We start from the raw sequence: 25,437 nt of genomic DNA, 5'->3' as shown, positions 1-25,437 counted from the left end.
ATCCAGGTATAGAGATCAGTGGTGTCACATCACCGTATCAGCCGATACCTTGGCTGATGCCAACGTGCACTAATGGCGAAGCTGCTGCCCTCCGTCATTATGGATTCCAGTGGCATTTCCTCCACTGAGGGCCATATCCCTCCGTAAAGGTTCAACCGCCCGAAGCGGTTGGCCTTTCAGGTTGGTCGGGTTATTTCCCGCCGTCCAACATTCGGCGTTGAGACACTAGCTGTACGGTCTACTCTATATATCATAACAGATTCTGTAGTCTAGGTAACACCGGATATGTAGTGTGAAGTTCCTACATATATTTTATATATGTGTGTATGTTGGCATTAAAATAATTTAGAGTGTGAGCTTCTGCCTAATATCGGATATTGATATATTTTGTGAAATAACTTTAAGACATTACAATATATGGGGCAATACTGTTACAGTAACTGACGAGTCATCGCTCTGTCATTGTATGCATGTAGAAGTATGAGATAATTTAGGGAGTTCCTACTTTGCCTGATGCTATTTCATCACAATCTGTAATACATTGAAGCTAGGTGGGAGTGATATCATGGGCTGTTTTAGAGATGACGTGGGTGTTATACCATGTGATAACTAGTGTCTATATATAGAGGAGGATCCTATAGCTGTCAGTCAGTTCGATGGAGAGGCTTGGCATAGAGTGTTGTGGAGCAGGATGGTGAACAGTGAAAGAGTCAGTCATATGGAGAGTAAGGCTACAGTCGAATACAGTGCCTTGCCTTCAGGAGTACTACTGAGATGGTAGTAACATATATACGTAATCGTCAGTGACCAAATGGATTAAATGTTCGTTGTGTGTTTCGTGTATCTGAAGGGTCGAGTTCTTGTGTCAGTTCGGTGACAGCCGAATATACGAGTCGTCGTAATGCAGACTAACAGTTATCTGTGAATTACTTGTAAAGTTGATTGTGAAGTGTGATTATATTTTCAAGCTATGATATATCTCGTTTATGAAACTGAAAGGATGCTTCATCAAATTAGGTTTGAGATACCTACAACTGATACCAACGCAAAGAAATACGTCGTAACAACACTCAAAGTGTTCAAGGTACTGTTAAGTGATACAATGGGGGATAAATTTCTTGTACAACTTTTAAATGCCGGGTAAAGAGGATTTCAAATTTAATGCCTAGAGTTTATTTCAATTGTAATTTCAAAGTTTTATATTTTAAATTAACGCAGCAAATCTTACCATTCAAATACAAATATTAAAGAATATTTTTTATAGTATCAAATACAATTAATTGTTTCATTTTAATGGTATATCCGATAACCTCAAATTTTAGTTGGGGAACCAAACGACCATGTCCTTTTCCCATAACCTACATGTTATACTGTCAAACTAAGCTTATTACCCTACACCCTAGAGATATTCAAGATGCCCATTCTGTTATCGTTACGTTTATGTTTAGCTAGAGCCCATCAGCAATTTATGTCTATAAGTGAGACTACATAGTCTGACGATTGAGCATTTTATTTCATCATTATTTAATTCTGTTAATTTTAAATTAATGGGCGTCGACAAAGTGGTGCCCAACGTGGGGCTCAAATAATTCAGTTCTGAATGATAGCATACCATAGGTTGACTTTGGGAAGAATATGCACATACAAGCCTATGGAATTATAACCAGTAAGTGTGAGGAGTGTAATTCTGTCTTATATATTTGTATTTTGGGGGCATGTCAAGGGATTTGATAAGAGAAATCCTTTTGATATCGCGTATTACTTGTTTACAGTTTTCGAATGATGTTGTTACGTGTCTGAATCTTGGCAGCGCTCTTTCTCAGATGTCCTTGGAATGACAGTGTTCTGTCCAGTGTAACACCTAGATATCTGGGGTGTCTATTGTGGCGGAGGAGAGTGTTATCGAAGTATACTTTGAGGTCCCTTGAAGCCATTCGGTTGTTCAGATGAAAACAAGAAACTTCTGTTTTACTCATACTTGGTTGAAGTCTCTATTTTCGAAAGTATTTTCCTAAAACAGAGAAATCTTTTGTCAACGTTTCCTCTGTCTGCTGGAAGCATAGGTCTTTAGTGGCAAGAGCCCAGTCATCTGCATACCCAAATTTCCTGGATCTTGTGGATGGTATATCAGAGATATATAAACTGAACAAGAGTGGGGTAAGCACTGAACCTTGCGGCAGTCCATTATTTAGTTTGCTGGGTTTACTGATTTCATCCCCCAAGACTACACGAAATGTTCTGTCACTCAGCATGTTATTTATAAGATGAGCCAGACTCCTGCATGGAATCACTTTAAAGGAGTTTGCTGATTACATCTTCTCTCCATACTGTGTCATAAGCTGCCTTTAAGTCAATAAATGCTACTGAAGTCTTTAGTCCTTGCTGGAATCCTGCTTCAATGAAGGTAGTTAGTGACAAGACTTGATCAGTACAGCTTCTTTGTGGCCTGAATCTTGCTTGTTCAATAGGGATCGTTTCCAACACTTTTGTAGCAATTCTATTCAAGATTAGCCTTTCAAATAATTTATAGCATACACTAAGCAATGCTATTGGTCTATAGCTCTCTGGTGCATCATTAGGCTTTCCTGGCTTTAGGATTGCAATTATCTTACTCGTTTTAAATAAACGAGGTAGATTACCTGTTCTTAGAATGTAGGTTAGAAACCTAGATAACCATAATTTCCTATTTGCTCCACAATTAATTAGAAACTCAGTATGAATCCCATCAAATCCCCGTGCTTTACCAGTTTTTTTGTTTTTTAAAGCTGCCTCAATATCTTGCACACTAAATGGTCGAGTGTATTCCGAATCATGGGGGCTTGTGGACTTGAGCCTGGTTAATTGTTTTTTTGATGTTCCTTGTATGATTTCCGTCTCTCGGTGATCTAAACATATCAACTATATGAGCTGAAATTTTGTTTGGAGTGACTGCAGAACTTTAACGAAAGATGGGAGTGGCCCCACCAAGCTTCAGTAACAATAACCATGCCTTTGTACTCGATTCTCTGAAATTCATAGATGTTACAGTTTCGGTCCATCTTTCTCTTCGAGCATTATCTAGGTTATGAAGCAGTTCATCCCCGATTCCTTGTTCACCGCTAGCAAGGAATTCTTGGTATAACTTTTCAGTTGCATCAGTCCAGTCAGGAATGTATTCCTTCCTATAGCTCTAATATTATCCATTTCCAGAAAGATTTCATTCTATTCTTTAAAGGTCTGAGACGTACTTACTTTAAAGCAGGTCAGATAATGCTATGTATAATCAAGAAATGCTCAGAACACTAGAACATTCCTAACATCAAAAATCAATTATGATATAGTCTATTACAGATCTAGTGAAATTACCATTTCATGTTTAAAAGTAAGTAGGCTTATGTCAGAAGTACAGATACGCAGCTTGTAATCTCATACTAGCACAAAAGTTCAGTAAACACTTCCCTTCCATATCCTTCCCTATTTATTCACACCAGGCTTCCGATAATTATGCATTTGAATAATGAATACGTAATTGCATACTTGGAGCAGTTTTAATCTGAACAGTGCATGTTTTGAAGTTTTCATCCTCTTAGGGCATATTGCAAAAGTATTTTTCGTCTTGAATGTAGACACCAGCTTTTGCAGGATACTACTGGAAAATTTCACATGTATTTGAGATGACTGAAGTGTTAAGCTGTGCTGGTTATCCTTAGGTAGTGTGTTTGTCAGGTCAACAGCTTGTTTAAATTTACCGACACCAGCTCTACATCCGGCCATAGCTTTGTGCACCTGCATTGCAATTAGGTGGGTACTGATTCTTGGAATTTCCTTTACAGCAGGACTGTATTTTCCTCATTTCGTAAATAGTTACTTTTACTCACAATTAGTTCTTGTCAGTCTTATTTTAGTCGAGTTGAAACAGGTTGTGGTTCACATTACGTTAAATAGCTATATTTCTGATACTTAATTTACAATCCCAATATCAAGAGAAATGTTAGAGAAGCACAGAGAGCGAGCGTACGCGAGTAAGACTTTTAAACTGACGGAAGTGTGTTGTTTTGCAAATACTGTAGCACAGTCGTAACCATAACTATAAAGTATCAAATTCAACATCTTCAAACAACGAAACATAGTAAACTGAAAGAGGTAAAGTTGAAACAAGGACACCAGCCTCTTGTAACCACTGCTTTAGTTAAACCGGCACCAACACGAAGTAAATTAAATGAGATCTGTGTAAATTATTTGTCTCGGTAAACATCTCATTGGCTAAGCTAACAAATAAGAACTCAGTTCGGTTTCTGCAGGAGTATACGAAACAAACAGTTCCAGATGAATCAACGATTAGTAAGAATTACTTTCCTGAGCTTTATAAAGTAATGTTAAGTAAACTAAGGGATAAATATGATGAAAAATATATTTCGGGCTCAACAGATGAAAGAACGGATGTGACTCAAGGATATGTAGCTAACTTTGTGATTGGAATTTTAGGAGAGAAAGAAGATAGAGACAAATCTACTAAATATGGCTGTGTTACCTAAGGTGAATCACTCAATAGTTGCTGCATTTTTCAAGAATCACTCTCCTGTTTGTGTCCATCATGCATTATTTACGATCATGTTCCGGTGACCTGCATTACTGATGCTGCACCTTACATGTGTAAAGCCACAGGAGGTCTTGGGATATTACATCTTAAGATTATACACATCACATGTGTAGCACATGCACTTCAACGAGTCACTGAAACAGTCCCGGGCTCCTGTCCTGAAGTAAACGGGTTGATGTCTACAGTGAAAAGAGTGTTCCTGAAGGCTCAAAGTCCCAGGAAATTAGTTTTGGATACAGTTGATGATGAGCATCTCTAGTCATCACCGTTCCATACAAGACGGGGAACGTGGCTCGAAGCTGCTGTTTATTATGCCGATTATTTTGAGGTAGTAAGAAATGTAGTTGAAGATCTCGATTCTGAAGAAGCTGCTTGTATTTAAGAAGCTCAAAATTCTTGAGCAAATATTATCTTCGTAAGCAACTTATATTTTTTCACTCTGATTTGCATTGCATACCTTCAGCCATCAAAAAATTGCAACAAAAAGGACTTCCTCTTCACATCAGTAATGGAGTCGTTGAAGAAGTCGAACGATCCCCAATGAACCTAAATATAATCAGGTATTCTTGGCAAAAATCAGAGTGTAGCGCTAAAAACCTTCGAGCTCCTCAAACATAAGAGCTTTTCTGCTATTATCTAAGGCAAAGCCTAGTTTGACAGTGCGTTGGTCTCTGATTTCGTCAAGTTGGAGGCTTCAATTGTGGGATGGGATGTGGAGAAAGTGTTTTCGGAGTACAATGCCATTTTACGCGAAAATAGGCATACGTTTGTGTTCCAAAACCTATTACATCATGCGATGATTAAGTGTAATCTAGACGTTTGAATTTCATTGACAAAATGGAGCATTTTATTGTTGTACGGTATGTTTTCTTTTTTATTTTGGCGATCTTTGAAGTGTAACATTAATTTCTTACAATATAAGCTGATAATTAATATCAGATATGTATTTGTTTGTAGTGCATATTTTGGCATTTTAGGAGCATAGTTAATGCATATTTTAGATTTTAATGCATATTCTGGCATTTTAGGAGCATAGTTATCGAATCCTACTCATTGCCGTTTCATATCCTACATTTCTATTTCCATTTCTTGCATTGGAATCGCCCATTAGCACTAAGCTGTCCTGCTGTTGACCTTAACTAAAATGCCACCCAGTTCATCCATAAAATAGAAAATCTACTACGTAAATGCAACCTAAACCTGAATCTTAGGATGATAATTAACAGAAGATGTGTGTTACTTACGCTATTGTGTGCTGTGGAATGGTGAATATTAACAGAGTTCTTCTACAAGAAACTGGATATCTTCGAGATGTCGGTTTACGGCGGATGTCAAGTATCCCGTGGACATAAAAGTGAGAAATACCGAGCTAATGACTAGGCTACGACAAATGCTGAAGTACTGCTATCTATTCAAAGATGGAAAATTCAACATTTAGAATACGTACTACAAAACGGAAAGTGCAGAATCACACAACTCGTGAAGCAAGGGAAGAAAATAGAAGGTCATCGGGGATCATGCCAACGAAGAGTTCAATAGATTGAGAACCTGAGGTACTGATACCAGAAGAACGTAGAAGAACTCTGCCGTGGTGCAATATTCACAGTATGCTATGATGACCACCAAATTTCTTCCGAAAGATGGCACTTGAAAAAGAATATAATTCTGAAATGGACCACTGACCAGTCACATAATTTGATTAGCTGCAAGGCAATTTTCAAACAAACACGCCAGTGATAACCCGATATAACAAATTTCCTCAGAAGACAGTACATTTATACATTCCAACGAACTTATTATTTCTTATACTACCAGAATATTAACAAACAGTATTTAACTTATTTTGAATCACTATCTTATAAGATACACTATCACAATTAAAGTATGAAGGCTTTCACGGCCGGCGTCAATATAATAAAAATCTTCCGGGCTGTTATGCCGTGATCCAATCCTCTGACTTCGTCCAGACGTTTCGACTACTGCTGCGGTAGTCATCTTCTGGGGCGTCGTGTAGATACTCTTTCCTCTATCCCACTGGCGACTGTGTTGGCTGCTTGGGAAGTAGCTGTATTTATATGAAAATGTGCGGCCTCCAATTGGTTTGCGCCGTGCAATCTGGCGTCTGATTGAATATCTGAAAGCCGAGCAGTCAGACGCAGTAACAAATTTATTCTAGCCCATACCAGAAGACATAGTGTACTGTAAACACTACATCCTGTCAGCAAATGCTTGCAAAGTTTTTTACCTTTTGTCAAATATCGGGAAGCAGTTGGGGACCGTTGGCCTGTTGTTCTCTGTTAATGACAGCGACGAAGCGCCCTACTGCGCGGAGTGCAGACGTCACGTCAGGAAATCGGTGGCCTCTGAGGTGTTCTTTCAACTTCGAAAACAGGACGAAGTCACGAGGACTCAATACGGAGGGTGTTCCAAGACCTCCCAATGCCACCGTTGCAATAATGGCTTGGCATTATTTGCGACATGACACCTGCGTTGTCATGCAACACGATGGGGTGATCGACTCGCAATAAACGTGCACGTTTGGGCCGCATAGCCGGATGCAGATGTCGCTCCAGAAATCGGTAATAGTAGTCACTGTTGACGGTTTGTCCCTCAGGAACAGCGTGCATAAGAATAACACCCTCGTAGTCGTACGCCACAATTAGCATAAGCTTCACCCTACCGGGTTCCTGTCGAAATTTCTGTGGACGTGGTGAACCTCAGTGACGCCATTCATTCGACTGACGCCTAAATTCAGGCTCGTAAGCTAATGCCCACGTCTCATCATTGGCAACAATACACTGCAGAAATGCGTCTCCTTCGTTGCGGTATCTGTCCAGATGGATGTCAGCCAGTGCATACCGCTGGCATTTTTGTACTTCGGTGAGTTGATGTGGAACTAACCAGGACACAATTTTACTCATGTTGAGAAATTTCATCAGTATGTCCCACACCGTTTGATGACTGAGACCTACCTCTACGGATAATTCCCGAACAGTCCATCGATGGTCTTCGGAATAAAGACCACTCACGATGTCAATCTGATCTTAAGGAATGGACGGCTGACCTGTGCAGTAAAAATCAGCAGACTCTTTCCGACCCTCCGAAACGACTTGATCAATCGTGCAATCGACCTGTACGTTAATGAATTCTTGCCACAAGCTTCACATAATCTTTGATAACATCATGATGCACTTTTATCACAGGCAAACCTGATTTTAATCCACGAACGCTGAATACCTTTTGAAAACATGCTTTAGAACGGTGAAATTGACACTCTTCACTTCAACGCCACACAGCAACAACACTCCCAACTGGATGCCCGTCAAATGCACACTACACATCGATGACAGCACCATCTGACCACGTCCGTAGGTTTAACATGAAAGTACCCTACACGTGACCCCTGGGTGGTGCTAAGGGAGCAACGGCGAACAGGCGACCAGACGTAAAGTTTTACCTCCTGGTCCAGATACAGTAGAGAATTACGGTGAATACGAATGATTTTTCCAAAGGCTCTTCTAAGGACCAAACAACCACTAGGAACCTGGGACCTCTCCTTCATGTATGTCAACAAAACATTGAAGGTATTAGTCGTGCTAAAAGTGAAGCCTTGTCCAAACTGCTACTTCCTCATGAAGTAGACCTGGCAGTCATACAGGAAACACATTGCACTAATGAGCAGCAGCTGCAAGCTAGAGGAAAAATTCCGGGTTACGATCTTCTGGGAGCAACCTATCATCATGCCTATGGTAATGCTACATACGTGCGAAACGCTGTAGATAATGCCTTTCTTCTATCTACTAGCACCGAGGAGGACATCCACTCCGTTGTCATCATAATAGGTGACACGGAGGTCTCAAACATATACAAACCTCCGAATTCTAAGTGGCCCAACCATGTTGTAGACATTCGACCACAACCAGCAGTCTACATTGGTGATTTCAACAGTCACCACCAGGACTGGAAATACAGAACTAATGACGATAATGGAGAAGCAGTACTGGAATGGATTGATAGAAACAACCTCTCCTCTTTCACGTCTTTGATGTCAAAGACCGGGACACATTCAAATCAGCAGCCTGGAAACGGGGGTATTGTCCTGATCTGTGCTTTGTGTCCAGAGACAAAGGAAACAAACCTCTACCAACAACTCGAAAAGTGCTCCACGACTTCCCTCATAGCGAGCACAGACCTGTACTATACGAAATTGGCATCCGAATCCCTCTGATCACATCTAGCTCTCGACCACGCTGGAATTTCAATAAGGCTGATTGGCCTGGCTGCGCAGATGAACTTGTTAAATGCGTAGGTCGGATACCACCTACACATGACGCTTATGAAACATTCGTAGGAACTGTGGTGTCAACAGCAAATAAACATATCCCTAGAGGGCTTCGCAGTGAATACATCCCTGGATGGAACGAGGAAAGCGAAAACCTTTATCAACAATTTATTGAGAGCAGTGACCATGAAATTTCAGACCAGCTCCTACACAGCCTAGATGCAGCCATGAGGCGAACTTGGGAATATAAACTTAGCTCTCCAGACTTCGCTAAATCGAGTCGACAAGCATGGTCTCTCCTAAAGAAGCTTAGAAGACGGAAAAGCAACTGGGCGGACGATGTCAGAAATCAATCCAAACAAGATCGCCTCTCATCTCGTCATGACTTCCAAAAGCAAACGAAACAAGAAACTAAGAACTTAAAGAAAGAACTGAAACTCCTGAAAAGTAGTTCCCCAGTGGCACACTCCAAACCATTTAGCGTGGAAGAAATAAACATAGCTATCAGTGACACTAAATCAGGTAAAGCCCCTGGTCAGGATGGTATACACCCAGAGTTCTTCGCTCTCTATGGAGAAAAGGCTCATGCCTGGCTGGCTAAATTCTATACTGATATCCTCGAAAGAGGCAAGACACCAAAACTAATCAGACAGACAAAGATTATTGCCTTGTTTAAGAAAGGTAAACCAAGTGTAAAACCGGAGAGTTACCGCCCTATGGCCATGCTCAGCGTTGCATATAAACTACTAGAAAGACTTCTGCTCAACAGAATTGGTCCGGAAATACTCAAGAAAATTCCAGTGGAACAGGCGGGCTTTAGACCACAGAGAAGTACGACAGATCAAGTTACGTCTCTTACAACCTACATAGAAGCAGGCTTCCAAAGAAAACTCAAGACCTCTGTGGCATTCATAGACTTGACAGCAGCCTATGACACAATCTGGAAAGTTGGATTACTCCACAAGTTCCTGAAAGTGGTCCCATGTAGCATAAGTGCACGACTCCTGAACAACATTTTGAGTCGAAGACGATTTCGTGTATAAAAAGGGAGAGCTGTAAGCAGCCAGAGATCGCTGAACAACGGTCTGCCACAGGGGTCAGTTCTCGTTCCTTTGCTGTTTAGTTTATATACTGCAGAAATGCCGAAGACACTTTCAAGGAAATTCGGATACGCAGATGACTGGGCACTTGCTATCAGGGACAAAACAGTTGAGAAAATAGAATAGGTCCTGACTGAAGACCTCAAGACACTGGTATACTACTTCAAAATTTGGGGACTCCAACCAAACATCAGCAAACCTGAAGTTTGTTGCTTCCACCTAAACAATAAAATGGCTAATAGGGAGTTAAATGTGTACATGGACAACCAGAAATTGAGACATAATAGGTACCCTAAATATCCAGGAATCACACTGGATAGAATACTGTCTTATAAACAACATCTCCTGAACATCTCTGCCAAAGTAAGAACTCGCAACAATATAATTCATAAGCTGTGTGGAACAACTTGGGGATCTACAGCTGCAACTCTGAGATGTTCAGCTTTAGGGTTCGTGTACTCGACTGCTGAATACTGCGCTGCTGTTTCGCTGAATAGTGCCCACACAAACATCATAGATACCCAGCTGAACACTACAATGCGTCTCATCACTGCCACAATCAAATATACACCCACGCAGTGGCTACCAGTGTTAAGTCATATCCCTCCTCCAGATCTCAGACGTGAAGGTGCTCTCCTAAGAGAATTCAGTAAAATAGTGAATAACCCAGAAGTCCCGATACATAATGACATCGGCGATGCGATTATGAATCGTTTGCGTTCGAGAAAACCACCAACTAGAGATGCCATGAACTTGTGGAACAACAACTACCAAACTTCAGCTGAATGGCAGAAGAGACTCAACGAAAAATACTGCCCGACAATGCCTTCTGTCAAGAAGAAGCCGCCACCTGCTTTCAACCTCCCTCGTAGACTATGGTCCGCACTGTACAGGGTCCGAACAAACCACGGGATCTGTGCAGCCTTCCACTACAAGTGGAACAGAATCCCAACGCGTGAGTGTGACTGTGGCGCTACACAACAGACAGTGAAGCACATCATCGAAGAATGCAGGACTAGAAAATACAATGGCAGTGCTAGTGACTTTGCTTTTGCGACTCCAGAGGCTATGGAATATATAAACAATTTGGACATACGTATATAGTGTAGATCTTATAACAATAGACGCTGTATCTCTAGCCATACGCTAAATAAATGAATATATCAAATTTACGCATGCCCGATCTCCTGCGAGTGTCTGGACTACCTTGCCCCTACTTTATTTACAACCCTCGTATTTAAAACTTAGATTGCTCATCCCCTTACAAAGTTTGTTTACAAAAGAGACCCTGTTTCATGATAAACAAGTCACATCGTTTAGGCACTGTCATTAGATCGCGGAACATAACTTACTTTACTGATTTACTCAAAAGAATGTTGATCAGCTGCTCATGTGATGTAAATCATGTGTTTCCGCAAGACGCAAAAGTTGCCTATTTGATTATATGCCACTTACCCGCTCTCGGAGTTTCAAGGTTTTCAGGTATAAAAATTTGTCAAATGATCCTGGTAGTTCAGTGGAAAGTTACATTCTCCATGAGGTTCTGTCTGAATATCAGTGAGATCTAATTGCCTTGTTGAATTAAATGGATTGCTTTTTATCAGATTTGCCACTAAACCGTTCCTGTTTTGCTATTCTTTAGTTGGCTTTGCCCGCATAAACTCACGTAAATATCAGCCAATTATTATGTGATGTTAGAATATTTTTATTTAGTTATTTTGTTTAAATTACTACAAATGGCGTTCGGCCTCGGAAGGCCATACGGTTTTTAGTTCTTTATCCACACATCTTAAACGATTGTGGCCTATGTCCAAGTGTCTTTTGTGAATATTATCACACAATTCATCATTAGAGCAGGAATATATTATTTGGTAACTGTTCTGAGACTTCTGTTCTATTAAGTTAGTATATCGTATCTTCAAACATGGTGATAATCCAGTGAGGTGAGTAACTCGCCACGTCTCCGATTCTCTTAAGCTGTTCTTACGTCTATAGCGGTAACTCTTAGTTTGTACTTTGCAGGCGTTAATACAAAGTTCTTGTCTGCATTTGAAATACTAGATTCGCTTAAATTCAACTCAGATCTTCTTTACAAACTATAGATGTCGTGCTACACGTGTTCATGGCCATAAAACTGTAATTAGACTATGCAAAAAGACTGATAACAATTATTTAATCTTTTCAGAGCCTGTTCACTGCTGCCAACGTTCGAAACTTTGAATTAAGTGTAAATTCTAACTTCGGGCATTTCTCATTTTTACAATCCTAGCTTTGCTCATTTAAAGACAGCCAAAGTCAGGAAAATAGAAATGATTCGATCTTTGGTCATTATGAAATGTTCAGACTTAGTTTTTGTGATTTGAGACTATCTATCGTCGAATTCAAGCTTTGTCAATTATGAAACTTCAAAAGCTAGGTTTGGATAAATAATTCGGCCAATGACCGGTTTTGGACTTAGCTCCCTATATATACAAATGTTAATATGCTTAGGGAAAACATATTGAGAATGCTCTTCACCTGTGTCATCATGAGAGACCCCATGCAATGAAAGTTCCATAATAGTTTACTGATAATATTTTTCTTTCAGGGAGACTCCGGTGGTCCTTTGATCAGTGACGGCATGGTGGTTGGAATTACCTCGTTCGGTGGCGAGAACTGCATACCGGTTGCATACCCCAGTGTGTACACAAAGGTCGCTTACTTCAGAGATTGGATAAGGCGAAAAACTGGTCTCAGAAAAATAATGTAGCGTGAAAGGAGTATTGAAGTTGAAAATATAATGGTGGTTATGGGTATTCTACTTGTCTACATGTTTTTGCGTCCTTACTTATCCCTAAACGGCCTAGGTGAAATGATTAAAGACTCATTTATTTATAAGAAATTAAAAAAGGCACTGGAAGGTAGATAGAATGGAATGAAATAATTTAACAGATTTACCAAAATCTTAATCGGAGTCGGATCATGGCTATGACGTACACTAACTTCTTCTTATTATTATTATTCTATACGGTACCTCTTTCCTTGGGACATCAACAAAAATAATTTACTGCCGGGCTGAGAGGCTCAGATTGTAGAGGCACTGACATTCTGACCCCAGCTTGGCAGGTTCGACCCTAAAGGTATTTGAAGGTGCTCAGGCTCGTGTCGGTAGATTTACTGGCACGTAAAGGAATTCCTGTGGAACTAAATTCGGGCACCTCGGCGTCTCCTAAAACCGTAAAATAGTTAGTGGGACTTAAAGACAATTATATTATTATTATGATAATCTGTCAACGATGTGTTCTCGATACACAGTTACATAAAAATTCACATTCGTAGTATCATATGGATTATTTATTTACTTAATCATATGGCAGTATTAAAGTAATAAAGTGAATGGTAATGAACTCGTTCACAAATGACTATTACAGCTTGTAAAGCAAAGCAAAGTCACCTCCGTGCAGGCCATGTAGGCCCTTGAAGGAGTGGACGGTAAAGGCTTCCACCATTGTTAACCCCGGCACGTGATTGGGTAGAGTGATTAGCTCTACGCCCGGCCGCCTTTGCTCACAGGAATAACCTGGTACTCATTTCTGATGTAGGCTGAGTGAACCTCACTGCCATATGCACCTGCGGAAGCGGAAATCCCGTTTCTTAAATTTTACGACTTCCTGACGGGGATTCGAACCCACGTCCTTCCGGGCGAACCGAGCACGCCTTTGTCGCCACGGCCAGACAGCCCCTAATAGAGTTTGTAGTGATGATAAATGTCTTTAGGATTTCCAGGTTTACGAATGCAGAGGGCTGCGTGTGATGATATATTCGGACAGGTATCGGTAAGTCATTGCACTTAGAATAGCAGAGGAAAGATCAGGAAGAGGGAAGTTCTACGTAGGAGGTGGAAGGTAAGAAGAAATATAAATGTGATAAAGGGAAACATACAATAGAGGATAGGCACAGGGAGATGGAAAATAGGTATATTAGGCAAAGTATGAAATAAAACATTGAACCAATAGTCACTAAGGTGATAAATTTGCCTCACTTGTTTCGAAATTCCATCCGAAATGGTCCCTGGTACGGTATGACAATACTTTATGAGGCCGTTGAGTAAAAAACTATTCTATTATTTCCGTTATGTACACTCTTTAGAAATAATATTCTGGTGAGATTTGGAAGTCATTAAAAAATGCAACAACCGCAAAAGTCTCAGTTATAATAATTATTCTTCAGATAAAATTGCATATTTTACAATGACCAATTTTCCATACAGCTAATATTAACGGAGAAATTTTACACTTTCTGTCTTGGTGCCAGTAATATTGCTACGCCACTGCATACTAACTAAATAATACATGACCTATACTCCGTACTGCTTTACTTCTAAATTGACGTTGTGGCCGATTTTGGCTCTGTCTGGTGGTTCTTAGCCTACAAGGAATACAAAGCCTGTTCACTCGCAGTGTTCTCTTCAGAAACAGTGTCCGCCTGGCAGTGCGCGTCTTGACCACTGCAGCGCTAGTATACCACCTCACATCAGCACTCAATAGCATTTCTAACGGGAGTTAAAACCTGCACAAATCTACCTCTACACTACACTTCCTGTATATTATATACGTTACTGAGCAGAATGAAGTAGAAAATAATAAATGTTCACCTTTTACCCCTAGGAGTTCAATTCAGCTGTGGATTTTCATTTCAGATAACACACATATCTGTCGAAATTTATGTGTCATTTAAAAGGATATAAGGTCTGCACTAGATATTTTTACTACCGCATCGTAGATTTTCAGTGAAAAGGAACGCCTTTAACCATTTTTCTTGATATTTTCTTCTCATAAATTGTTTTTCTTCTCGAGAATTATTCTCGGCGATACTCATCTGTCATGCCATTAGCGTAGTTAGTGACAGAGGGGCGCAGAAACTTCTGCAGTATTATTCCGCTTAGTTCCTCAGGATAATAATTTTTCCCACACTGTAGAACAGGAGTTTTAGCAACACGTGGCAACAGTATTTCGGTTAATGTTTGTGCTATTTTTGGACTGCACAGTATTACCGATAACATTTCGTCCCTTACTTGCCCCAGTTTCATCAGCAGTGAAACAAAACTAGGCTTCGGATACCTGAGACGTGAGACCACCTCTGTCTTTGATTTTTATTAATGACGTTAGTTGAGATGGACTCTGGATACTACTGTACTAATTTTATCAACACACTCTTGGCATGACATGTGGTCTTCGACAACTCTTAGCAAATACCCTCCAATATATGCCATTGCAGTACTCGACGGACCGGTCACTAGGGTTCCATAACTTATCTTTGGTACCACCTACACAATAAGGAATAAGGGAATTATTATCATCAGAACAGGAGCAATAATAATAAGTAATTTAATTTTTGCCGTCACATGGTCTGCGTATTTACTTTACCATACTTTGTCTGTTTATTGCTTTAATCCGTTACTCCCTAGTTGACTCTTGGCAAGGAAATTCATGGTAACTACTTCCTGGAACTTTATTTCTAGAGCCTTGTTTACAAAACGGTACACAGCAGTACACCAGTGTAATATAATTGACATATTTTAAAAATACCGTTTTCCCGTTTTGTCAGTGTGTGAGTTCACCCGAAAGTGTCAGGTTCCAAATCATCCTCAATTTACAAGAGTTTACCCATTTCACATCTGATGGTAAAATTATATTCTGTGACGTTTGCAGCAAAGAGGTGAGTGAAACTTGTTTTATATTCCCCCTAACGAATTATAATGAATTTAGCAAAATCAACATTGTATTTTCAATAATGCATATTGTACCGGGCGGTACACCTCCACGACGCAAGTTCAAATCTTGCGCCAATTGAAACTTCTCTACTGGAGAAACTTGGAACTTTAACTACTGAACTAATTCCATGGTTATTCAGAAGATGTCACTGAGTGTTTTTGAACGATTAAGGAGTGTGGACAATCTCTGACAGATGTCTCTACCAAAAACTATGATAACGCACCCTGGTGTAAAGGAATGTACTCTCCTGAAGAAATATTCTATTCCTAAGTTTTGTTTTTACTAAATTTTGTCCTGTGGTCTGTGGTTTGTGGGTTGGCAACAGTTATCCTTTCTTTCCGCCTGTTTTGAATTTAACCAATCACTATTTTTTGTAATTAATTCCTGACCAATAGTGTCTTTCTTTTTCGATATTGATGTGTAACTTTTAGCTATCCAATAAAATTGAGGGGGTGTGTCTACTCATTCCTGAAAGGTCTCGAATTTTCCACGAGGGTATAAAAACTGCTGATTTTCTTGTCTCCGTGCCACTAGTATAACGTCTAACTCAGTGTGTGAATATGTAGCAGGGGGCGGGAAGCACCTCTTTCTTCAAGCAGTTCTTCAACAATGTAATGGCCTGTTAACATTTTTATTTCTTGCTAGCTCAGCAGTTTAACTCTCGGAGAAGTTTCGAATCCTTTAATATGTAACCCATCTCTTTAAAATGTAAATTCCTTTTCTGTCTATGTAAAATCTACAAATATCTTTTACTGCAAAGCGGGGATAGTGCTTCACCCTCTCGAACTCCCCTTCATTTTGAAATGGAGGTGACTACGTTTTCATAACCGTTCTTCTCTTCTTTAATGTAGTAAATTTTTCTCATACGGGTCACCTCCCTAGCTTGGGATTAGCCCCTGTATTATCGGCCTAGCGCCACATAGTTTTTAAGACAAAAACGTTGTGTAGGAGTGCAAGGCATCGCCTCCATTCAACTTCGTATTTTGGGCCACTTACTCAACCCGTTTTGTTTTCCTTTCTGCGAAGGCCCAGTAGATTGGGTACGATGTACCCCTGTATCATTATATGTGTGCCTTGAGGGCAATTAGAAGTGAAATTCGTTGTGGCCTTTGATAGGCTTGAACTTTGAGAGCCGGTCGGCTCTTTCCTAAATTTGATTTCTGTGTGCCTCTAGGAGGCTTAACATGGTAATTGGGAGCAAGTGCTCCTTGGCATGATTGGGGTTTTCTGCCCCTTTGTTTGAACTTGGTACGGTAGTAAAGTTGGGCTCATAGCTCAAGCATTGTGAGTGTGGGGCTCGAAGCACAAATCTTGTAACAAACTGTAATTTGTAATTTCTTAATTCGTTGATCTGCTACTTGGTACCTGTTATACTTTGTTATTGATTGATTTTGAAAAGAAAATATAACCTTTGTTAAAGTTTTAAATTAACTTTAATTTTGTAGTTGAGACCTATTCCAGCCCACACCTTCTTTCACCTCTAACTACCACGGATATCTCCGTAACACATATTAAGATAAGTAAAACTGCAGCTGCCTAAAATATTGTATAGAGCCTATTTGAGAGTCTGTTTTCGGCAGCTAAAATAACATTTTAGCACCTAAAAATCCGAGGTCTAGTAGTCACTATATCAAGTTCCTGTGGTGGTTGGAAGTGTAGTGTGTTGTCTGAATATGAAAGGAAAAGTGTTTGAACAAGCACAAACACCAGTCGCCGAGCCAGAAGAATTATTAGGCGTGATTATAATCACCAATTCGGCCGGCAATCGAATCCGGGGACTTCTGAATCGAAGGCCTCAACACTGACGATTCAGCCAAGAATTCGGACAAAATAAAATCATTATTGAGTTTCATTATTTCTACCAGTATTAACATTCAACTTTCGTAGTAGTCACCAGTAAGCATACAACGTGTAGAAATACCGCCAACCGAGGTGTTCATGTGAGGTTGAATTGCAGCGCCTCTAGCGGCAAATATAGCATCCATAGGGCGGACAGCTATGAGTGGCTATTGGGCAGGCTTTGTATTCCTTGTAGGCTAAGGGTGGTTATGCGCTTTGACATAGACATCCAACCAATCCCAAGCAGCCCTTCATATCGACTTATATCGACAGAGTGCGATCTCGAAACCTAGTTGCCAACTCTAATATTTACATTCACCACGTGGTTAACCTATGTCGCTCAGTGTGTATGGTATTCGGTATGGTTCGGGAACTTTTGCATATTTCTTCAGTAATTAGTGCTTTCATATTAGTCTTCATCTCTCTAGTATAGTACAGTATAGCATAGTTTACAGTTTAGCAAGCATACATTAGGAAAATACAGGTTTGATAATTCCGTGTATCAAAATAGCTTTAGTTTTATTTACGTCCGTGTGTCGTTAGTATACCTAGTTCCTGTATGATTAGAATGTCTCATTTTAGACAAGTGGCAAGAAATTGACCCTGAGATCAGTGGAGTGTTCACTTGTAGGCCATAACCTCCTTACTGCGCCAGACATTAGTGATGCGTTATTTCCTCATTCTCTTTTATTCTTAAAAATGTATTATCTCTTTAGTGTCAGATGTTGTTAGTAAGTGTATTTTTTGTGAACTTGTTTTCAATCCGGTTCATTAGCTTTTCTGAGTACGGTATTACATTTTACGAGGGCTGTTTACAGCGGTCGTATTGCACCAGCTGTTCTCGCGGTAGTAGCGCGCTGGCAACAGAGGTAAGGCGATGCTCATTTGGTTTGCGAAACGTAAATTTAGAAGTAAAGCCGTGCAAGGTATGGGCACTCTTCGGGTATTCCTGAAATAAAATACGGAGTTTTAAGTAATGTTGTTTGGCTCTTTTTTCCGATATAACCGGACAGACAGACACTTTATTCCGGACACACATCTGTTTACTTTTAACGCAGATCTACCTCCCAAAGTTGTGATCCCACCCACGAAACCCCCATCCCCTTCCTTTGTCAGTCATCTTTCAACCTTTCGAGACGTAACCACAGTTGACAGTCTTCGTCAAGGAAATCGTTCTTGGTATAAGTGTCGCTCTTCGACGCATTACAACATGATTTTTGCTTCCACGCGCCTTTGAGCCGTATACACAATGGAGGTGATTGGAAGGAGTGAGTGGTGTGTGTGTGTGTAAGGGAGCGGTGTGTGGCAATCGCTCCTTACCCACTTTATGGAAAAATAAAATTACATTTTAGCCGCTTGAAACTAATAATTATTAACAAACTTTTTGTATAAAAAAGCAATTTGTGCAAACCCTGCTGTCTTTTCAGCTAATTCTTTCCTTTAATTCCTTAAATTTCTTTCATTGTTAAGAAAAATACTTAGCGAAAATACGCACAAAATGTCGTTCATCGCGGCTAACCCATTTGTACAGCGCCACAGCAAGTAGAGGAGAACCGCGCAGCAATATGTAGCGGGTGCGGCGACGAAGGGAGGCAGGAAATATTTTTGCCAAGGTCATGGACATTGAGGTATGATTCACCTGTTTGCCGCGTGCATTTGCCAGTCCGGTATTCTCACTTAGCCGATGTGTCTGTGCAGTTCTGTCCAGGTATGTTTCTTTGATTGTGTGTAGTCAAATACAAAGTTATTTGCTTTTACGTCTCAATAACTACTTTCACGATTTTCGGAGGCTCCAAGGTGCTGGAATTCAATCCCGCAGAAGTTCTTTTAGGTGACACTAAATCCATCGACACCAGGCTGACGCATTTTGAGCACCTTCTAATACCACCGAACTGAGCCAGGATCGAATCTACCAAGTTGGGTTTCAGAAGGCCAGCACCTCAACCGTCTGAGCCACTCACCCTGCCAATACTATATACATTTTTATCTACTTATTTTTTATGTATTTGATTTATTGCTCAACAGGCATTTCTGCCCACTTACAGAACATTTACATTTCTTATTTCTAATTTTATAAATTATTTACATTAAAAATAAAAATATGAAACCTAATACTATACTTATGAGCTAAAGTGCGGCCAGTATCCAGTATTCGGGAGATAGTAGGTTCGAACCCCACTGTCGGCAGGCCTGAAAATGGATTTCCGTGGTTTCCCATTTTCACACCAGGCAAATGCCGGGGCTGTACCTTAATTAAGGCCACGGACGCTTCCTTCCCACTCCTACCCCTTCCCTGTCCCATCGTCGCCATAAGACCTATCTGTGTCGGTGCGACGTAAAGCAACTAGCAAAAAAAAGAAAAATACTTATGAGCCATGGACAGTGGTAAGTGTGTGTTTCAACTTATTATTTTACATTCGTCTAAAATACACATTGTTAATCTAAATTAATCTAAATTATTCATGGTACACAAGTATGCTACTCTCTTCAACTTACAGTGGCCACAGAAAGTATTCGTACAGTGCGGATGTACTGCCTTTGTGATTGGTTAAATCAGTTGTAGCCACAGGTTTAGGCCGCTGTTCCCGCAAGAAGGGTTGTTATCTCTTCAGTCATCACTGTGCTGTCGTTGCCGCAAGGTTATTTTGTATGGGGGCGAAAGACGAAGGAACTATCATTGAGTCAAAGAGAGAATATAGTGTTACTGTATAAACAAGGCGAAAGTTGTCGTCAAGTAAGAAAACAGCTCGCATTAGATTTACTACGGTGAGTTCAATAGTTAATAAATACAAGCACAGCGGACAAACAGAAAATAAACCCAGATTTGGTCCTCCAGAAGGGTTGACAGTATGGGAGCGACGCATTATTGTGCGATCGGCACGAAAGGAACCGTTCCGAAGTGCTGCATCCATCGCTACAGACCTCACTTCAAGGTCCAAAAAAACGGTGAGTGTGCAAACTATAAGGAACGTATTTCAGAGTGCGAACCTGCGTAGTGGTTGTCCACGAAAGAAGCCACTTGTAAGTGGAATAAATAAGCAGAAGCTCCTACAGTTCGCGAAAGAGTATTGTGGAAAGACGATGCACTTTTGGAACACCATTATTTTTTCTGATCAAGTGAAGTTTATACAGTTTGGAACTGGTAAGTTCAGGAAGGTACGGCGTAAGCCAAACATCGAACTTGCACCTCAATACGTAATCCCACGGTAAAACACGGAGGAGCGAATGTGATGGTTTGGGGCTGCATGGCTACGAATAGAGTGGGAAACCTGGCATTTATTGAATGGATGCCACGAAGTACATAGATGTGTTGCATCATAATTTAAACAGCAGTACACACAAGCTTCATCTGGAAGGAGACTTCCTCTTCCAACAGGAGAATGACACTAAGCACCGTGCAATGATAAGCTGTGCATGGGGGTTGTACAATTCCCGAAGAAGACTTCTCACTTCATCGCAGAGTCCAATTCTCAATCCCAGAGAGAACCTGTAGGATCATCTAGCCAAAAAAATAATATGCAAAAACGCCATCCTACTAATAAAGAACATCTTAAAGAGATACTCTCAGATGCATGGTCCAACATATCTGAAGAGTACACCAAACATTTAGTTAACTCAATGCCAAGTTGTCTGGAACAGGTCATCAAAGCTAAAGGCATGCATACAATATATTAAGACTTTGTTTGAACAAAGACTTCGGCAAGTGTTTGAATTATCTACTAGTGTACGAATACTTTTGTTGTGTTAAAAGACGGGTTTATTTGTTTATTATGTTGAGTGCTGTAAATCTGATAGCAAATGTAAAGCGAGGTGTCTTTTCTTTATAAATATGTCTCACTGTATGTGTTTATATTAGTTCACGGTGCTTAATATACGAGCTATACGTTAAAATGTTGGTGTACGAATATTTTCTGTGGCTACTGTGTGAGTTCCCCTCAGACTGACCTTAACAAGATACTCTCCTCGTGAAATATGTCCACGTTTGGCATAATATTAATTGACTGGCATAGTCTGTTTAATGGTTTAATGTATAATTACGCCGTACGTCTATTTAATTATAACACATGTGTAATTACTATCCCTTCGGTGAAATTTGTATCATATAGTATTGAATCAATATCTCTAACAACAAATATTACCGCATTACTTCCCTGTCGAAATTTGCTCAGAGAGCATAAAACATGTACAAGTTTCTAGTTAATTTATTCAATTTATGTACACTCCCCCTCCTCTCGCTACATCTATTCAGACCTGGGTACTTTTCGTTGTCTACACATTTTTTTGCCCCCACTTCTAATTCCCAACCTCCGTTACGGTGAATACATCGTGGTTGCCTCTACAAGAACGATAACTCGTTTGTGCCGATAGGTTTGACTTGCTGCAAACACTACAGTGTATTGACTAATTATCTTTCTCTTAATCCCTAATAGCTGCAAACCATTCCCAGCGAATTGAGTATGTACTTATCACTCGTCTTAACGTCCGGCTCGTTGGCTGAATGGTCAGCGTACTGGCCTTCGGTTCAGAGGGTCCCGGGTTCGATTTCCGGCCGGGTCGGGGATTTTAACCTTCATTAGTTAATTCCAATGGCCCGTGGACTGGGTGTTTGTGCTGTCCCCAACATCCCTGCAACTCACACACCACACATAACACTATCCTCCACCACAATAACACGCAGTTACCTACACATGGCAGATGCCGCCCACCCTCATCGGATGGTCTGCCTTACAAGGGCTGCACTCGGCTAGAAATAGCCACACGAAATTATACTCGTCTTAATGAGTTCAGCATAATTTTGAAAACAATATACACAAAGCACAAAGCGGTGATTATGTGGTAATATTTATAATTTCTACTGTACTTTATTTATTGTAACTTCATTACAACGATATCAGAGACTTCTGAAAGGTACAATTTTCATAAAGGAATCCCACTGGAGTAGAAAGTGGAATTTAAAAAAAAGCCATTTGTGAAGGAAGTTTTGAATCCTCCATGATGTCAGATGCCAAATTTCTAGCCTACATAACTCCTCGCAACTTCCTGAAGAGTGCAACTTGACATATTATAACTCTGTATTCGCTGCGAGACCGAAATCCTCACTTAAAATTTGCTTGTGAGTTAAAGCGTAACCTATCACGGTTGGTCTATACTAGAGGTGCTCACGCTGAATTATATAATTTTTGGAAAGATGTACCGTTTAAAGTGCACTATGTTTTCTGGTATGGGCTAGAATAACTTTTTTACTTTCATTGACTTGTAATTGACAATATGAAAGTGGCTGAGGTATGAGTGATGTTAGTAATGCCATTCCTTATGCAGCCAGTCCCTGCTATGAATGGTGTGAAATATCGCTCATAGGGTCGGTTGGTGCACGCATTTCAGGGGGCTTGGCAGACTGATATGTAATAGCAACTTCTGCCTCAGTGAGCAAAGCAACAGGAAACTGCCTCACTCCTCATTTTCCTAGTACGCCTCTTCTGTGACACCTAGGCCATCTATGACAGCTAATGGTGGACTTGATGAAGATCCAACCAGTCTTTGGGCTGAATACCCAACATACATACATTACTTTCTGCTTAATAAATAACAGGAATTTAACTTTTATTTAAAATGTAAATAGTGTCATGTCTTTCCAAGGAATTGTAAATCGTAGCGTGCACGCTTAAACCCTGTACCTATGTAGATTGTAACAAAATAATTATAACGTGTCAGTTTTCTTTGAATAAATACGTATAAGGAAATAAAACCGACTGTTTTTTTATCGAGCGCCATATAAACCAATCCGAAATAACTTTAAAAGGTTAGTTTTTATAGCGGTTATAGCGCTTTGTTTTAAATACGGCACGCCAGTCAGCATTTCGCTGAGGAGTGGAGGAGAGCTTCGTAATGACAAGTGAACGTCAATGCTCCCTCACTTCCCTGCAAAGTGTGTCCGCTCTCTCGCTTCACTGCAACGTAAGCTTCCCGCATTTACGTCACGCCATCCCGGCCGCTCTGGGCTAGCCTCAACGTGCACCCAGTTGGCAAAGCCTTCCAGCACAATCATGACGTCACTACTTGTAGGCGAACGCTGCCTACCTGACATCCGAGAGGGCCAATAACCAAATCCAGTTTCGTTTCGGAAAAAGCCGCCACCACCAGTATTATTCTTCATAATAAATAAAATGCAATAATAATATATGGAAATAATTCAAAGTTAGCAATTTATTGTTGGTTAGCATTTCAAAGTAAGGAATTCAATTTTAATTATGGCGATTTATCACATCGTAAGTTTCTTACAAAAATATCATTTTTAAATTATTTTATTACCATAGCACAATAGCAATGCTCGTGTTAGATATAAATGTATTTACTTTTACCACATTTTGATGTTAAAAATAATTGAAAATATACAAAACATATTGAGGCATTCCCTGTGAAATCAACAAGGCTCACAATCTGACCCTCTACGATTTGAAATATGCCTTAAATACTTGTTGCAAACAGCAATAAATGTCATTTTACAAAATTATATATCTCCCAAATAATTATCTTAAGAGTCATTAATAAATGAATTACTGAAATATTGCTAAAATCAGAGGTGCAGCCTTTCACATATTTTGATATTTCTTTGGTTTTGCTGAAAATGAATTTAGTTTCAGCTTATTTTCAAGGAAAAATATCGGTCTTTCATTTTAAGCACCTTTCAATTCCCATATTTTTTAATGTTTTAATTTTCAAACACTAAATGACAAGAATTGTAATTTCAATTTCTCAGAATCCTACACCTTACATTTAAAATAAATATTTTAATTAAAATGAAACATACTCTGAAAGTCTAAAGTTAGAACATAAATCTTCATAAAAGTATACTGTATATTCAAATCTGCCTACCATACTGTATTCTGAAAGTCTGAAGCAATAACTAAAAAAAATTACTATTTATTTTGCTAAGTGGTGTGTTCATTCTGGGTCTAATTACTCTCACAATGTTTTTGTAACGTACCTACAATTAAAAGTTTGATAGGCCACCACTACTGAAATTTTGAACCTTGCTCTTTCTGAGCAAAAAGAGGAAAGGTAAAATTAAAACATATATACCATTTCTTCTGATGGATCAGCTGCACAGTGTAGGAATAAAAATGATTTGATTAACCTTTGTAACAATGAGACTGGTTTTAATGTGTATGGTTTAATGCAACATCCAAAGGGAAGAGTGCATATGATGGTGTGGCAGGAACTGTTAAGCAACTAGCTACACATGCCAGACCACAGCAATCAAATTTTGGCACCTCTTCAGCTTTATGACTGGTACAGCTGTAATTTTGCATACCTTACAACTAAAGAGCATCGCCAAAAAGAACTTATTTGTTTATAAACGCAAGAACGCCGGCAGGAACTTTGAGATTATATACCGTACAGTACCTTCATTCCGATCAGTTTACACAAATTACTAACTAAATGTTACTCAAAGTCTAATAAATACTGGAAGAAAACATAACACTGCATCAGGAAGAGGTAAAGTTTGAAGATATTTCAGCATTTGTTGCTTGTTTTTGTTTTCCTATATGTTTTAAATCACACCGATACAGACAGGGCTCATAGCAACAAGCATGCAACTGTGGTTTTAATTGAAGGACAGCCACTGCATATGCCTCATGTGAGAATGAATATTCAAGTCTGCCAACAGTGGGGTTTGAACCTCTACCTTCTGAATGAAAGGAAACAACTATGTGACCGGCATAGCCAACTCAGTTCACTTGTTGTTATGGTAATACCATTAATGATTGATTGTATGTGTTCTGAGTATCCTAATGGGCTAGGTTCATCTTATTTGTGTCCCCCAAAACCAGACATTCATAATAATTTTCAGAAATCTATTACAAAATTTGATGTGAAAACTAG

At 39.8% G+C, this 25,437-nt stretch overlaps 1 protein-coding gene across 2 annotated transcripts in view; it reads left to right on the top strand.

The window, feature by feature from the left end:
* Nucleotides 1–12,756, top strand: part of LOC137499019 (trypsin-like) — a 91,528-nt gene extending 78,772 nt beyond the window's left edge. For both annotated transcript variants that reach the window (XM_068227048.1, XM_068227049.1), the window contains one exon: nt 12,549–12,756. In XM_068227048.1, coding sequence (XP_068083149.1) covers nt 12,549–12,710 — 162 coding nt within the window. In that variant the 3' untranslated portion in view covers nt 12,711–12,756. The remainder of the gene's footprint in view (nt 1–12,548) is intronic.
* The last annotated feature ends 12,681 nt before the right edge of the window (nt 12,757–25,437 follow it).

Source organism: Anabrus simplex, chromosome 3 (assembly GCF_040414725.1).
Source record: "Anabrus simplex isolate iqAnaSimp1 chromosome 3, ASM4041472v1, whole genome shotgun sequence".
Taxonomy (NCBI): Eukaryota; Metazoa; Arthropoda; class Insecta; order Orthoptera; family Tettigoniidae; genus Anabrus; species Anabrus simplex.
Note: the sequence above shows the minus strand (reverse complement) of the source record. Positions and strands in the feature narration are given on the sequence as shown.